Raw genomic sequence first — 17,841 nt, 5'->3', positions numbered from 1 at the left:
TTTCGTATTTTGTATTATCAGTAAACTAGTGATGTAAAGACAAGCGAGGTTTCAAAGTCATATTACGGTTTTGATGTTTATAGTAGATGCACAATGATTTGTATGATTCTTGACGTGGTTAGAAATTATCCAAAGTGTGATTCCGCCATTCCAGTGTAATCCAGCAATCGCTTCACGTGCTAACGTTCTATATACTGTAAACCAAATTTCTTTCGCGCGCGATTTACTTTCACGAAATTCGCGAAAGTTCATCTGCGTGAACTTGCATCTACATCATTGACACTGATAAGAATTTCCATTCATTTTTTTTAAATCCGCGAATGTTAATTTTCCCGAACTTGTTACAATCCACTTTGAAAAAATAACGCACTTTAAAATACATGTATGGTGTAAACTCAATGCACTTTGGGAAAAAAATTAAAGTATGTTGACAAAGTGCATTTTAGTTCTAGACCCGAAAAATAAGTGGGACTTATTACTTTACTGATATTGCTGTTCGCAAATATCCCCTGAATGTTGTATGTTCCACCAGTAACATTGACCTGAACTATGAACTGATACACAGGTGGGCCTGCTGTTTCCATTTTGAAGCATCCTATTCAATTTTGTTTTTAGTTTAAACATCAATATGACTCAAACCTTTTCTTAAATGGTGTTAGAAGCCAAATGTCATACTCTGAATGGATTATTTTTATTAGTACCAACATGCTTGATATAGCTATGCCACAACATTATTGCATCGTTGCTGTTGTAATTGATACCATTATTAATTATTAGTTTTGTTTTAATTATATATATTAACTTGCCACATATTGATGAAAACATTCATGCATTTTCTGATGAGATATGTTTGATTAAGGTTTGACGACGCCAGTGACAACATCACCGACACATCGATCAACACAGCGATACCTAAAGTGACGCTACCCATATTGATAAACATTTTTGAAGATAGTTGTTAAAATTTCATAACGTTTTTTGAATCTATTGGAAAATGATTTTTACAATAACCAATAACTTTTGAGAAAACTCAAAATATAACTCAGAAGACCTAAGTATGTCATAGTGTACAACATGCAGTCTTTATGCTATGATAATAACCAAACATAAAAAAATGCGCAAAAATTAAATAAAGTCTATATCGCAAAAAAATGTTGCTTTATGAAGCGAAAACTTGAAATATTGAGAAATAGATTCGAGTATACATCTATATAAAGTAAAGGTAATCTGGCAATTTCGGTTAGTTAGGACTAAGGGCGCAAGTGTTCGGATTTTCAAGGGTCCTATGTACCTGATTTACCTGATCTTCGGTCTATATAGGCAACAATACCTCTTGACCTCCTCAATTTAGACTTGAGTCACTTGCTGGTTTTCACTTGTTGCGCATACATCGTCGAGTCACACTCAAAGATGCCCACATACTCAATTTAAAGTTAAAAATAACTGTCCATACTTTAAAAACTGTGTTTCCTTCTGTCTATTGTTTTTATATATACAACACATATATTTCACATATGGTTATGGATGCACTATACGATGTCCATTACATCCAAACCCTATCCTTTGGTGGCAGATATGTGATCATGACCTCACATGGTATCATCAGTAGCAATCCGGACTAAATTTCAGCGGGTGATTTCTCCATTCCTTGTTTAGTTTGGATTTAAACGCATTTATTGTTTCTGCACTGACAACATTTTCCGGGAGACTATTCCACACATTCACAACTCGAATCGCAAATGAGTTGGTTCTACATCTCAGCCTAGTCCTGGTTTTTCTCAGCTTTTTACTATGACCCCTTGTTCTGTTGTCCTCAATTCGAATGAATAAACCTTCTGATGTTACACTGGTTACGTCAATTTTATTTAGTATCCTGAATACCTGAATCATGTCATATCTTGTTCTTCTATATTGTAGACTTGGAATTCCAAGTATTTTTAGTCTTTCCGTATATGTTTTGTCATGGAGACCTTTGACTTGTTTTGTTGCCCTTCTTTGTACATTTTCCAGTTCCAGGATATCCTTCCTTAATATTGGGCACCATGCTGTTACTCTATATTCAAGTAATGGCCTAATTAGCGACTTGTAAATTGGTATAAACATTTCCTTATCCATAATTGTGAATGTGCGTCGTATTAATCCAATCAGTCTATTTGCCTTTTTTGCGCAATTGGCAACGTGAATGCTGAATTTCAACTCCGTGTCAAATGTTATGCCTAAATCTTTCTCTGTGGTGTCATTTTTTATGGTTATCATATTTCCACCTCGTTTCGCATTGAATATTCATGTGCTTGATTCCGAGACCCGAAGTGCAGAGTTTTACACTTAGAAACATTAAAATGTAGCTGCCATTTTTCTGACCATGTTCCAAGCTTGTTTATATCCTCTTGAATCATACCTTTTTCTTCTATAGTGTTACTAATTCCGTAAATTTTTGTATCATCCGCGAAGAGTTTGATGTTACTTCTAATCGAATTTGGTAAGTCATTGATGTACATTGAAAAGAGAATGTGACCTAATACACTTCCCTGAGGGACGCCACTTTCCACGTCTTCCCAATCTGATTTTACTCCGTTCACCACTACCCTTTGCTTTCTCGAGTCCAGAAATGATCTAATCCATCGACCTAGTTTCCCTTGTATTCCTAATGAATTCATTTTCCTTATTAATCTCTCATGCGGCACCGTATCAAACGCTTTTTTGAAATCAAGATAAATAATGTCAATGTTGTTGCCTTCATCTAATTTACTAGTAATGTCCTCTATTACTTCTAAGAGTTGTAAAGTTGTAGATTTTCCTTTCCTAAAACCAAATTGCTCGTCACACAGAAGATTATTTTCCTCCAGATGTTTCATAATATAATCCCTAATAATAGACTCGAGACACTTCACTATCACACTTGTTGGGCTCACAGGTCTGTGATTTTCTGATTTTCTTTTGTTTCCCTTCTTGAATAGTGGTGTGATATTTGCTTTCTTCCAGATATTTGGCAAGATTCCCTCGTTGATAGACTTTTTGAATATTATTGATAGTGGCGTGCTGATATTCTCTGCTGTTTCTTTTAAAACTTTTGGATGCATCTCATCTGGTCCTTGTGATTTTGAAGTATTCAATTTAGATAATTTTTGATATACTGAATCCGGAGTAATGTCAATGTTCTCAAGAGGATTTATTGTGTCATCGAGTATGTTTTCAATATCTGGCACAGAGTTGATATTTTCCTTGGTAAATATGCTGGCGAAGAATTTATTAAATTCCTCTGCCTTCCCTTTGTCACTTGCTACTGAAGTCCCATCATCCAATTCAAGGTTTGGTATTCCACCTTTTGATTTGGTTCTAGATTTTACAAATTTCCAAAAACTTTTAGGATCTGATTTGAATTCTTTAGCAATCTTGGATTCATACTCAATTGATCCTTTCCTTAAGGAGGATTTTGCCAAGTTCCTTGCTTGCCTGTATTTTTCAAAATTTGCTGCTGTTGAATTATTTTTGTAGGTATGCCATGCCTTTCTTTTTTCCTTCAGCGATTTAATTGCTTCAAGGTTTATATTTGCTTTTCGACATCTGGTTCCTGGACCACTTCTTGTCACTGGTATCCATTTCTCCATACATATATTTATTTTTTCGACGAAGTAGCTCCACGAATCTAGAGTGTCCATATCTTCCATATTATTCTCCCATTCCACAGAACCGAGTTCTTCATTCATGTTGTCGTAATTTCCTCGGTAAAAGCAATACCTTTTTTTGGGTGTATCTTTTTTATCCAGTACTAGTTCTATCTTGAATGTTAAAGTTGCATGATCACTATGTCCGATTTGGTTTCCAATTTGTAGATCCTTTAAATCATCCTCTTCCTTTGTGAGCACCAAATCTAGAATAGAGGTTGGTTGCGCTTGTTGTTGGCGAAAATTGTTTCAATTATAGCAAACTTGGCCATACATTAATGATTTGTTTTTTTGTGTCTGTTCCATTTTGAGCATGTAATATATTTTTTTTCAAAGTGCTTTAAGATGTATCTTTTTAACGCACTATGAAAAAGAATGTTTGAGTGTTTGAGTCCGTTGAACCATATTTACCACATTTAAACGATGTTTTTGCGTTATTTTTTCAAAGTGGGCTGTAACACTGCGTCTGTCTGTGCCCGAGGTTGGTTGCGCTTGTTGTTGGAGTAGCGATGTACAGAGAGGTGGTTTTGTAACACTGCGTCTGTCTGTGACCGAGGTTGGTTGCGCTTGTTGTTGGAGTAGCGATGTACAGAGAGGTGGTTTTGTAACACTGCGTCTGTCTGTGGCCGAGGTTGGTTGCGCTTGTTGTTGGAGTAGCGATGTACAGAGAGGTGGTTTTATAACACTGCGTCTGTCTGTGACCGAGGTTGGTTGCGCTTGTTGTTGGAGTAGCGATGTACAGAGAGGTGGTTTTGTAACACTGTGTCTGTCTGTGGCCGAGGTTGGTTGCGCTTGTTGTTGGAGTAGCGATGTACAGAGAGGTGGTTTTGTAACACTGCGTCTGTCTGTGGCCGAGGTTGGTTGCGCTTGCTGTTGGAGTAGCGATATACAGAGAGGTGGTTTTGTAACACTACGTCTGTCTAAGCCCGAGGTTGGCTGCGCTTGTTGTTGGAGTAGCGATGTACAGAGAGGTGGTTTTATAACACTGCGTCTGTCTGTGACCGAGGTTGGTTGCGCTTGTTGTTGGAGTAGCGATGTACAGAGAGGTGGTTTTGTAACACTGCGTCTGTCTGTGGCCGAGGTTGGTTGCGTTTGTTGTTGGAGTAGCGATGTACAGAGAGGTGGTTTTGTAACACTGCGTCTGTCTGTGGCCGAGGTTGGTTGCGCTTGTTGTTGGAGTAGCGATGTACAGAGAGGTGGTTTTGTAACACTACGTCTGTCTAAGCCCGAGGTTGGCTGCGCTTGTTGTTGGAGTAGCGATATACAGAGAGGTGGTGTTGTAACACTACGTCTGTCTAAGCCCGAGGTTGGCTGCGCTTGTTGTTGGAGTAGCGATATACAGAGAGGTGGTTTTGTAACACTGTGTCTGTCTGTGGCCGAGGTTGGTTGCGCTTGTTGTTGGAGTAGCGATGTACAGAGAGGTGGTTTTGTAACACTGCGTCTGTCTGTGGCCGAGGTTGGTTGCGCTTGTTGTTGGAGTAGCGATGTACAGAGAGGTGGTTTTGTAACACTGTGTCTGTCTGTGGCCGAGGTTGGTCGCGCTTGTTGTTGGAGTAGCGATGTACAGAGAGGTGGTTTTGTAACACTACGTCTGTCTGTGGCCGAGGTTGGTCGCGCTTGTTGTTGGAGTAGCGATGTACAGAGAGGTGGTTTTGTAACACTGCGTCTGTCTGTGGCCGAGGTTGGCTGCGCTTGTTGTTGGAGTAGCGATGTACAGAGAGGTGGTTTTGTAACACTACGTCTGTCTGTGGCCGAGGTTGGTCGCGCTTGTTGTTGGAGTAGCGATGTACAGAGAGGTGGTTTTGTAACACTGCGTCTGTCTGTGGCCGAGGTTGGTCGCGCTTGTTGTTGGAGTAGCGATGTACAGAGAGGTGTTTGTAACACTGTGTCTGTCTGTGGCCGAGGTTGGTCGCGCTTGTTGTTGGAGTAGCGATGTACAGAGAGGTGGTTTTGTAACACTGCGTCTGTCTGTGCCGGGTTGGTCGCGCGTTGTTGTTGGAGTAGCGATGTACAGAGAGGTGTTTGTAACACTGTGTCTGTCTGTGACCGAGGTTGGTCGCGCTTGTTGTTGGAGTAGCGATGTACAGAGAGGTGGTTTTGTAACACTGCGTCTGTCTGTGGCCGAGGTTGGTGGCGCTTGTTGTTGGAGTAGCGATGTACAGAGAGGTGGTTTTGCAGCTCCTGATCGAGCTTGACATTGTTATTGTTTCGTGTACATTACATATAATTGGGAATGGATTTGTGAAATTTATAATGTGAATTTCAAGAAGTTATCTGATAATGAGAAGTTGGAAATACTTTATAGAGATACATCAGTTACTGTTAGGCTATATGATGCAGAAATTAATAAACAGCTGGATTGTAATCTTGTGTATCTTTGAAGATTGTGGAAATATCGCAGTATTTGTGATTATAAATTAAAAAGTGTGTAAGTGTGTACCTGTATTTTGGTTGTTTCTAGGGTGATCTTAGAAATATTCAGGTGAAGCTGTGGTGTAACTAAATAGTATATGGTTAGGGTAGTTAAGCAAAAGTTTTCTTCCCTAAAGGTCAGTTTACCTGGATTGAGAATGTGTCTTGGAATCTGTCATTTATAGATATACCTTGTCACAGAAGACATTATTGTGAAGTACTGACTGTTTAGTTAACACATTATTGTGGAATATAACTATTTTCACCAAGATATACTGACTATCTAGTTAACACATTATTGTGGAATATAATATTTTCACTAAGATATACAGACTATCTAGTTACCATGTTATTGCGGAAATAATTATTTTCACTAAGATATACTGACTGTCTAGTTAACACATCAATGCGGAATATAATATTTTCACTAGGATAAACTGACTATCTAGTTAACACTTTATTGTGGAATATAATATTTTCACTAGGATAAACTGACTATCTAGTTAACACTTTATTGTGGAATATCATATTTTTCATCAAGATATAATGACTGTCTATTTAATACTTTATTGTGGAATATACTATTTTTCACCAATATATACTGTCTATCTCCTTCGCTACACAAAAACCGTGTTATCATAAAACTGAACATTTATCAAACCACTAATCATATATATAGTACCTTAAACAGTCTTACCTTCCGTTTAACGCTAACTATATCGTCGTAGCCTACCCACTGGTTTCCCTTGAAGGCATACGGGACCAGGTGTTCCGGATGACGTCGCACTTCCCAGCCATTCTTGATATTTGCACAAATCTAGGCATAATCATGTAATGTAAAAAGCGTATTATTTCTAAATCATGACGTGTTAAACACTATTCTTTTTAGTTTTTCATATTTCCAATTGGTTTGCTAATTTCGTCTTTTAATTATAATGATGATTTACATTGATACGGATATGACGCTAGTGAACACATCAAGGACAGATATACACATACTCAATATGTTATCGAATATACCTAAAAGTTTTTAATAAGCGTTAGTTGTAATTTTGTCTTCTGAATCAGGACAACTGTCCGACACCGACAACTGGGCCCAATGCTATAGATACAGGACCATGAAACAATCCTAGACTTAGGTGTTTTCTTAGACAATAAGCTGATCATTATGTGAAATCGATATGTCAAATCACATTTATATCATTTAAGTTTTCATACATACATATTTGTTTATCAACACTAATTGTGATATCCAACTTAAACCAGACGTCATAGTTTAATAACTTTACTTACTAATACGTTGTTATGATCCCTTACCATGTAAAGCTTGTTTTAAATATTGACTTTGAACACAGATTAAATACATAAAGGATATAGAGATTACCTCGTAGTATGACAGGAAGCCTGCCTCCCTGGTGTAGGTTCCGGCCGTTCCACCCCCTCTAGCCGGGCAGCCCATATCATTACCCTGTAAAGCCGTGGTAAATGACCGTCCGTAGGTACCTATACCCATGATTAACTTGTTCAGGGGAGTTCCATTTGTAAGCCAGTAGTTCACTGCCCAATCCTGTAAGGTAAACATCTAACAATCTTCAAAACAAGGGTAGGCTTTGATAAACATGTTTCTCCAACCATTATTATAATATACATGTACCTGTACTTCTAAGCGATACTTTGTTTGTTTATTTTTACGTCCTATTAACAGCCAGGGTCATGAACGGACGTGCCAGGTTTGTTGGTGGAGGAAAGCCGGAGTACCCGGAGAAAAACCACCGACCAGCGGTCAGTACCTGGCAACTGCCTCACATGGGATTCGAACCCGCATCCCAGAGGTGGAGGGCTTGTGGTAATATGTCGGGACATCTTAACCGCTCGGCAACCGCGGCCCTTCTAAGCGATACAAAGGCAATATTCTTAGACTCTGTCAAATAAACACGATTTAGAAATATTCAACGACATTGTTTTTGTATATGTCATATGAGTTTATACTAAAGTATTTGTGTCTGGTATTTTTCAGGAGATCTTGTTGAATGAATGCCATTTATACTAAGACTTGAGAACACAACTTGAAAGCTTTCATTCCTTTTAGCCAAGTACTAATCATGATTCTCTACGGTGGCATTCGCATTTCGACTTTTAGCTCGAGGTGGTAGACTCGTGTATTTAAGTATGGCGTGTCTGTCTCTTTATTGGAGCAGCTTCTGACCTTGGCGTCTCATTTGAAATGATTTCAAATCGAATCTAATGCATAGAAAAAGAGGAATAAAGACAGTATTTTGTAATGATATTATGAACGCCTTTCTACATTTCAATAATACAAAATAATAATGTTTTCTCTAATGACTAAACAAAAATAAATAAATAAAGGCGACAAGGAAATGGTGACTAGACCTACATTAACTGATAAGCAACATACAATTGAAGTGATCGTTCAATGATCAATGACACGAAGATAAGGAACTCATTTGTTTATAACCTAGTTAAAAGGATCACATTGATAAGGTATGCTATGTGTAGATTGTAAGATATTATCCAATACAAGTTGAAGCATTTGGATCTAGGTAAAAGCAAGATATAATTTTACGAAAGGAGTAAAAATAGAGACATCTAAATCTAGGTAAAAGTCAGAAATAATTTTACAATAGTAGTCAGTAAAAAGACATTTAAATCTAGGAAAAAGTCAGAAATAATTTTACAACAAAAGTCAGTAAAGAGACATCTAATTCTAGGAAAAAGTAAGAAATAATTTAACAACAATAGCCAGTATACATCTAGATGAAAAAACTAAGAATAATAAAATGGTAGTAAGTACAGTATATTCAAAGTATAAAAAAGACAGTCATAGAAGTCACTTGTAAATGTAAACCAAAACAAAGATAATAAAATGAGACAGGATGTCAGTGTTGAGTTGAATAAAACATACAGTGTATAAAAATAAAATAACACAATCTTGACGCAATGTATCGTAATAATGAATTAAAAATAACCAGAGCAAATCCTTTTAACAAAACGTTGACATACGTCCATTAATTGTCCACTCTAGCTGATATCGTACAATGTCAATAAACCTTACAGTACTCAGGCTTTGTACTTCCTATTGGCATTACCCTAAACAATATATAATCAAGCAACTGAAAGAAAATATTAATAATGCCAATAAGCATCGAGCTTCGTACACATATTAGTGGAAAGTGTGAAAATCTCACAGAAGTTGACTGATTGTTTTGTTTATTTTGTTATATATAAAGAAAACTAATCAAAAAAAGTTGGTTATGATATGAAACAAATATTTTTTGTATCCATGGCAACCGGTAGGGTATATACAATTACATATGTGAAAAAATGCATTAATCTAAAAATAACGAAATTTCTTAAAATTTATGTCATGTTTCATAATGCACAACATTTTAAATTGATTAAATCCTTATAGGCGTGTGAAAAATTAACAAAAAATATGTTTTCATAATTTTCTTAAGATCTAAGAGGCCGGAAACCCCCAAAATATTAGTTAAAATATGTTGAAATGTTGCTAAAAGTAATGAAAAATTTCTCAAATCCATACATTGCTTGATAATGTTATTTATACTAAAACAATAAGCATTAATTGGTTAAAAATAATCAATAATAAAAATTGGGTAGAAAAAATGAAATGGAAAGAATAAATTATAAATTTTTCCTGTAAATTTCCTGAAATTTGGCATGATTTAGCATTTGGATTATCTCCCTTGCCAGTGATTTAGTATATAATTACCTCCCTTGCCTGGAACTCTCCATGCATGAAACAACAAAAGGCGATCTATTTTACAGAACAGCATGTTTTCAAGCCTGCATAAATGTGCTGTTAACTATGTTTTTGGCCTTAATATGTGTGGAGGAATGGAGAAGAAGTGACAGGATTACTTTTGGTAAGTTTTTTTTATTATGCAAATGTTTTAATGAGACAGAAATTGAATGAATTCCAACAAAAATCACTTCATATATTTTATTCTATTGCCGGTGCCATTCTTGTTAGTATAGCCTAACAGTGTATGTTGTACTTAATTGAAATACTTATTTTCATAACATAACCTTATAGCTATATATAGTTTGATGAGAGTACATTAACCAGTGGCAGAATCGAAGACAATTCCTTGGTGGGGGTGGGGGGTGGGGGTGGTTGGGGGGGCGGGTTGCATGATTTTTCAAAACTTTTTCAACCCTTCTGGATCCATCACTGATCATGACCATATGGTAAAGAATAAATTGATGAAAATTTTGAAGAAACTGACTATTTTATAATATCTAGAATAATCTAGGTGTATAAGTTATTATAAATATACATGAAAAAAATAAAAATTAAAAAACATGCAATATTTAGTACATCTTGTAAGTGTAAGTAACTTATTAAATTATTAATATCTTGAATGAATGATTGTTGGATATTTCCTTTTCTGTTTTCAGTTTCTGTAGTCCTTTAAGTGCTGTACAGCTATTTATTACTGTAATTCGTGAGTAGTACAGGAATTATTTCTTATGTAGACTCTATATACAATGTAAATGCACTATATCATGTATTATGTAAGAAACATTTACATACCGGTATATGAAATTATTTTTATGTATAGTCAGACAAAACAGAAATGATTTCAAGTACTCTAATACTAGTAATATAGGTTACTGATTGTTCTTTTAACAAGAATATTTCATATTGTTTATTGATTGTTCTCTTAACAAGAATATTTCATATTGTGACATTTTAAATATTTAAGATAACGATACAAAAGACTGACACCCCAGTGCTTAAACCAATATGTGTGTAAAACACCAACCTGGAATCAGTCGGTACAGTCTGTATAACTTATAAGTGTCAATGTTTCTTGAACAGTAAAACACAGATGAATCGAATCATCGGATGTTTTACTGCAATTCAACTATCATTTAATTGTTCCACCATAAAACATACACAAACGTTTACATATGTGTGTGTGTGTTTTTAATGTAGTGTCCCTCTGACCAACCGTACTAATTTTTCTGTCTCTAATTCTGATTCTATTAAGCTTAATTTGTTAAAATGTTGACTCTGAAACTTGTGCTGCCTATGGCAATATTATCTGTATCATTTAATTTTGGCAAACATACATTCTGTTTTAGAAATCAATTATTTTTTTCTATTTTTACTTCTAGAATGACATCTGCATTAAAAGACTCAGGTGGATCAGGTATTGCTGATGGACCAGTTGTCAAGGTGTACCAAGTTAAGAAAGTTCCACAAAATACCAGTGCGAGACCCATAGTAATTGTACATACCATCGAAGGCGCTTGTTCTATACTTAAAATACATGGAGTTCTGTCTAGCAGACATTTTATCACTCTACTTTCACCAAGCAATTGATATATAAGCTGGATACTCTTGATATTAGTTTAACGTCCTTTTAATAGCCAGAGTCGTTTAAGGACGTGCAAGGTTTGTTGGTGGAGGAAAACCGGCCTACCCGGAGAAAAACCACCAACCAGCACGTCAGTACCTGGCAACTGTCCCACATGGAATTCGAACCCGCATCCAAGAGGTGGAGGGCTTGTGGTAATATGTCGGGACATCTTAACCACTATGCAGACTCTTAGTTGTGAACTGACCAACACAGTTTGGTGAAGTGTGTGATATCAAAAGACCAAAGTGTGATGATTATTAATTCAGATAAATTAATAAGCTTAATGTGTGTTGGTTGTAATTTTCAGTTTGGAACATATACATTCATAAAATGAGTCTACAGAGATCTGTTATCAAGCCATATGGACAAAATATTTTAGTTGAATTTTTTTTAATGAGGACATCAAATGTTGTGGAAGGATGTTTAATGAAGATATTTCAGTCTGGTGAGGGTATGTTGAATGATGGCATACAATTTATAGTGTGATGACTGTAATGTTAAATAAGATATGTTGTACAGTCAAGTAATTATGACTGAAGATAAGCAAAGTTCAACTAGTTGTGATGAGAGGGCATACATTTACAACTCGTTGATGACTTATGTCTCAGTCATGAGATGAGGGCCCATAAGAATATAGTGTGATGATTGAATGAGGGTCATAAGTTTATTGTGTGATACTGAATGAGGGCATAAGTATTAAGGAGTGTGTGTCACGACTGATACGAAGTGCACAATGACTTACAGTGTGCATGAACTTTCAGGGAGTATCCTTATAAGCTTAATAAAAGTTGACAAAAGAATTTCTATTGAAGCAGTGGTGTCCTCTAATAATCTGCTATTTTCCCTCCCAAATCCATTTACAAACACTATATATTATATGTTTTGGTGAAAGGAATTAACTGTAGGATTGGTGTCAAGTAATGTCACAGTTCACATATTATGAGTGACAATATAATTATTTCTATTTGAAAGAGGAGGCAGTTGAAATATAAGCAATTATAAGCTGTTGCTAAGGAAAAAATAGTGTTGCTAGGGACATTTTCAATGACAAATGGTCCTAAAATTTCACTTTTTATATAATTAATTAATTTTAAGCATACTCAATAAGCTTCCAGCAGTGATATTTATTTTTTTGAATGAAACAAATACAACATTGAAAGAATAACAAACAGAAATGACCCTATTTTTCTAGTAAAAATTTGTAAAAATGACCTTATTTCAGTCATCCATTAAGAAAACAGATTAATTTTTCTACCCAATTTTATTTTTTCTTTCATTACTTAAACATCCATTAATGATCCTCAGTAATATAAATTGCATGGCAAATGTACGGATTTTCCATAATTTTTCAACAAAAGTACACATTTTTCGTTAATAATGCTTTCCATCTTCAATGTCGCAATCTTTTCTTCCTGTTGCTGTTATTTCATAACTGACCCGTGCTGCAGCCATGTCTATCTGGCCCGTCCAGCCATGTCATATGGCCATGTCATAAATTTCGTAAGACACGTGTGTAATAACACTATTATGACGTCATATGTAGTTTTGACGTCATAAAGTATGTATGTCGTCGCATGATTGTCTCATAAGACGGGAAACGTCACATCCGAGACGGATTTCTACTGTTTTATATAGAGGCGAAATTAAAAGTTGAATATTTATATTAATAAAAGGTATGTGATAAACATAATCTTATATACGTGACTATGTTATATGAAATTTATCAAACTCGTTAAATAATTTGATAAATTTCGTTAAAGGAGGGGTATCAGCCATTAGGGTCAGTTGCATATTGTATGCTATTCAAAATATCTGATCTTTTCTGCGTTTATGGTAATTTAGGGATCAAAGGTCAAAGGGTGATAATTCACATTTTCATTGTTTAAGCTCTAATTAAATAGATATTAGAATAGAGGTGATATTTTTGAAGTTTTTAATGTAAACATTGGATTTGTGAAGTTTAGGCCAGATGATGACAAATTTAAAGAGTAGTTCACAGTGACCTAGTTAAGTATTTGTTCCATTTTAGCATTAGAAACTTTTTGCCAAAAACTAAGATTTTTTCACCGATTTTATAGTTTAGTACTGCATGTGGATCTTGACATGACCTGCATAAGATAATTACATCATAGGGTCATACTGGCTAGGTCACGTGCATTAATTATTCATATTCAATGTATGGTTTTATCTATCCACTTAGCTTTTGCTGTTGTCCCATATTTAAAGTGAATAGTCGGGCAAGGAAGGCTAAAGTTGGTAAAAATGTTGTGAATGTATCCAGTATAATTTCTTACGAAATAGAAAAAAAAAACTCTCGTTAACTTCTCTCTGCATGCGAAGAAATTAATTTTAATTGTAGGAATCCTAAAACGTCTTCCCGGCTAGCTATGTCCGTGGTTACATTTCCACGGAGCCTCGCTTTCAAAGAGTTATTTTTAGAACTTTTCCATTATTTCAATGGTCAGAACTGGGCAACGGAAGCAGAACTTGACCGTCGTTTGGATGAACGCTTTTTGGACTGGTTTTCTTTGCCCGACACTATTCACTTTAAAGCAGGTTCCTTAATTATCTATAGGCTTGTTTTATGAGCTTATTGCAAGCAACGCTTTCATTGAAGGTAGGTTGTTATAACTGTGCCTGCTACCCCATTGCATGATCGTAAAAGGCGACTGAATTTGGAATCTTAATTTCGTGTGTACAGAGATGATAATACTCTATTTTTTCAACCATTTCGAAGCTTTCTAGCACTTAATTTGTATTTTGTCACGATCTACTTCAGATAACTACATCCTAGGGTCACATTTGCTGGGTCACGTGCATAAATTAGGTCACATTCCATGCAAGTATGATGTTAGAATTGTGCCTGCTACCTCATTGCATGATAGGAAAAAGCGACTAAATCATTGGATTTATGTCTTAATCATCACCTAGAGAAGGTTCCTTTCTCAGGAATACTTTCCTATCACAACAAACCAGTTATTTTCAAGATAACACCCGCTTATGGTGAACGCTAGATGTTTAATACATAATATTGTTGTTCTATAGCCACTAGCTAAAGGTTCCATATTAATTCACCTTTTACGATCATGCAATGGGGCAGTAGGCACAATTCATTCTAACATACTTGCAATATAGGGGGTGCTTGAGATTCTCTCATAAAACAAACTTAATTAGCTTAACCACTTGCTTAAACATGGAAAACCCATAAGATACTTAGTTGACAGATGATCCCATACATTGAATATGACCTTAAACATCCCATCACCTACTTCATATAACCCTAAGATGCACTAATCTTAAACAGATCATGACAAAATTCAAATAAAGCTCTAAACGTCATATAAAGCTACTGAATGGTTGCAAAATTAAAGCATTTCATCTCAGTAACAACTAAATTAAGATTTCAAATGTAGTCGCCTTTTACGACCATGCATGGGGCAGCAGGCACAATTATGATATCCTACCTTTAATGAAGGTGTTGCGTGAAATAAGCTCACAAAACAAGCCTAATTAATTTAAAAACCTGCTTTTAAATATGGGATAACATAGAGTGCTTAGTCGACAAATATATCATTATTAAATATGACAAATGATATCATTAATTAAATATGACTATTTTTACCTGATTAAGGTATACATCCTAGTCAAATGTACTCCTAGAGTACAGAGGACTGTTGTGGTCCAGTGTGGTATATATATATACTACATACATTTTACCTGATTAAGGTATACATCCTCGCCTGTCTCATTACTCCTAGAGTACAGAGGACTGTTGTGGTCCAGTGTGGTATATATATATACTACATACATTTTACCTGATTAAGGTATACATCCTCGCCTGTCTCATTACTCCTAGAGTACAGAGGACTGTTGTGGTCCAGTGTGGTATATATATATACTACATACATTTTACCTGATTAAGGTATACATCCTCGCCTGTCTCATTACTCCTAGAGTACAGAGGACTGTTGTGGTCCAGTGTGGTATATATATATACTACATACATTTTACCTGATTAAGGTATACATCCTCGCCCGTCTCATTACTCCTAGAGTACAGAGGACTGTTGTGGTCCAGTGTGGTATATATATATACTACATACATTTTACCTGATTAAGGTATACATCCTCGCCTGTCTCATTACTCCTAGAGTACAGAGGACTGTTGTGGTCCAGTGTGGTATATATATATACTACATACATTTTACCTGATTAAGGTATACATCCTCGCCTGTCTCATTACTCCTAGAGTACAGAGGACTGTTGTGGTCCAGTGTGGTATATATATACTACATACATTTTACCTGATTAAGGTATACATCCTCGCCTGTCTCATTACTCCTAGAGTACAGAGGACTGTTGTGGTCCAGTGTGGTATATATATATACTACATACATTTTACCTGATTAAGGTATACATCCTCGCCTGTCTCATTACTCCTAGAGTACAGAGGACTGTTGTGGTCCAGTGTGGTATATATATATATACTACATACATTTTACCTGATTAAGGTATACATCCTCGCCTGTCTCATTACTCCTAGAGTACAGAGGACTGTTGTGGTCCAGTGTGGTATATATATATATACTACATACATTTTACCTGATTAAGGTATACATCCTCGCCTGTCTCATTACTCCTAGAGTACAGAGGACTGTTGTGGTCCAGTGTGGTATATATATATACTACATACATTTTACCTGATTAAGGTATACATCCTCGCCTGTCTCATTACTCCTAGAGTACAGAGGACTGTTGTGGTCCAGTGTGGTATATATATATATACTACATACATTTTACCTGATTAAGGTATACATCCTCGCCTGTCTCATTACTCCTAGAGTACAGAGGACTGTTGTGGTCCAGTGTGGTATATATATATACTACATACATTTTACCTGATTAAGGTATACATCCTCGCCCGTCTCATTACTCCTAGAGTACAGAGGACTGTTGTGGTCCAGTGTGGTATATATATATACTACATACATACATTTTACCTGATTAAGGTATACATCCTCGCCCGTCTCATTACTCCTAGAGTACAGAGGACTGTTGTGGTCCAGTGTGGTATATATATATACTACATACATTTTACCTGATTAAGGTATACATCCTCGCCTGTCTCATTACTCCTAGAGTACAGAGGACTGTTGTGGTCCAGTGTGGTATATATATATACTACATACATTTTACCTGATTAAGGTATACATCCTCGCCTGTCTCATTACTCCTAGAGTACAGAGGACTGTTGTGGTCCAGTGTGGTATATATATATACTACATACATTTTACCTGATTAAGGTATACATCCTCGCCTGTCTCATTACTCCTAGAGTACAGAGGACTGTTGTGGTCCAGTGTGGTATATATATATACTACATACATTTTACCTGATTAAGGTATACATCCTCGCCTGTCTCATTACTCCTAGAGTACAGAGGACTGTTGTGGTCCAGTGTGGTATATATATATACTACATACATTTTACCTGATTAAGGTATACATCCTCGCCTGTCTCATTACTCCTAGAGTACAGAGGACTGTTGTGGTCCAGTGTGGTATATATATATACTACATACATTTTACCTGATTAAGGTATACATCCTCGCCTGTCTCATTACTCCTAGAGTACAGAGGACTGTTGTGGTCCAGTGTGGTATATATATATACTACATACATTTTACCTGATTAAGGTATACATCCTCGCCTGTCTCATTACTCCTAGAGTACAGAGGACTGTTGTGGTCCAGTGTGGTATATATATATACTACATACATTTTACCTGATTAAGGTATACATCCTCGCCTGTCTCATTACTCCTAGAGTACAGAGGACTGTTGTGGTCCAGTGTGGTATATATATATACTACATACATTTTACCTGATTAAGGTATACATCCTCGCCTGTCTCATTACTCCTAGAGTTAAGAGGACTGTTGTGGTCCAGTGTGGTATATATATATATATACTACATACATTTTACCTGATTAAGGTATACATCCTCGCCTGTCTCATTACTCCTAGAGTTAAGAGGACTGTTGTGGTCCAGTGTGGTATATATATATATACTACATACATTTTACCTGATTAAGGTATACATCCTCGCCCGTCTCATTACTCCTAGAGTACAGAGGACTGTTGTGGTCCAGTGTGGTATATATATATACTACATACATTTTACCTGATTAAGGTATACATCCTCGCCTGTCTCATTACTCCTAGAGTACAGAGGACTGTTGTGGTCCAGTGTGGTATATATATATATACTACATAGATTTTACCTGATTAAGGTATACATCCTCGCCTGTCTCATTACTCCTAGAGTACAGAGGACTGTTGTGGTCCAGTGTGGTATA

General features: G+C 36.1%; 2 protein-coding genes across 3 annotated transcripts in view; one reads left to right on the top strand and one right to left on the bottom strand.

Annotated features, from left to right (window-relative positions):
* Nucleotides 1–17,841, top strand: part of LOC138322617 (fatty acid synthase-like) — a 381,340-nt gene that overhangs the window by 322,927 nt on the left and 40,572 nt on the right. The window lies entirely within an intron of this gene.
* The window catches only part of LOC138322623 (chitotriosidase-1-like), a 44,170-nt gene that overhangs the window by 10,099 nt on the left and 16,230 nt on the right, over nt 1–17,841 (bottom strand). For both annotated transcript variants that reach the window (XM_069266608.1, XM_069266609.1), the window contains exons 2-3: nt 7,462–7,644; nt 6,775–6,894 (exon numbers count right to left, since the gene is read on the bottom strand). In XM_069266608.1, the coding sequence (XP_069122709.1) occupies nt 6,775–6,894; nt 7,462–7,644 (303 nt within the window). The remainder of the gene's footprint in view (nt 1–6,774; nt 6,895–7,461; nt 7,645–17,841) is intronic.

Source organism: Argopecten irradians, chromosome 5 (assembly GCF_041381155.1).
Source record: "Argopecten irradians isolate NY chromosome 5, Ai_NY, whole genome shotgun sequence".
NCBI lineage: Eukaryota > Metazoa > Mollusca > Bivalvia > Pectinida > Pectinidae > Argopecten > Argopecten irradians.
Note: the sequence above shows the minus strand (reverse complement) of the source record. Positions and strands in the feature narration are given on the sequence as shown.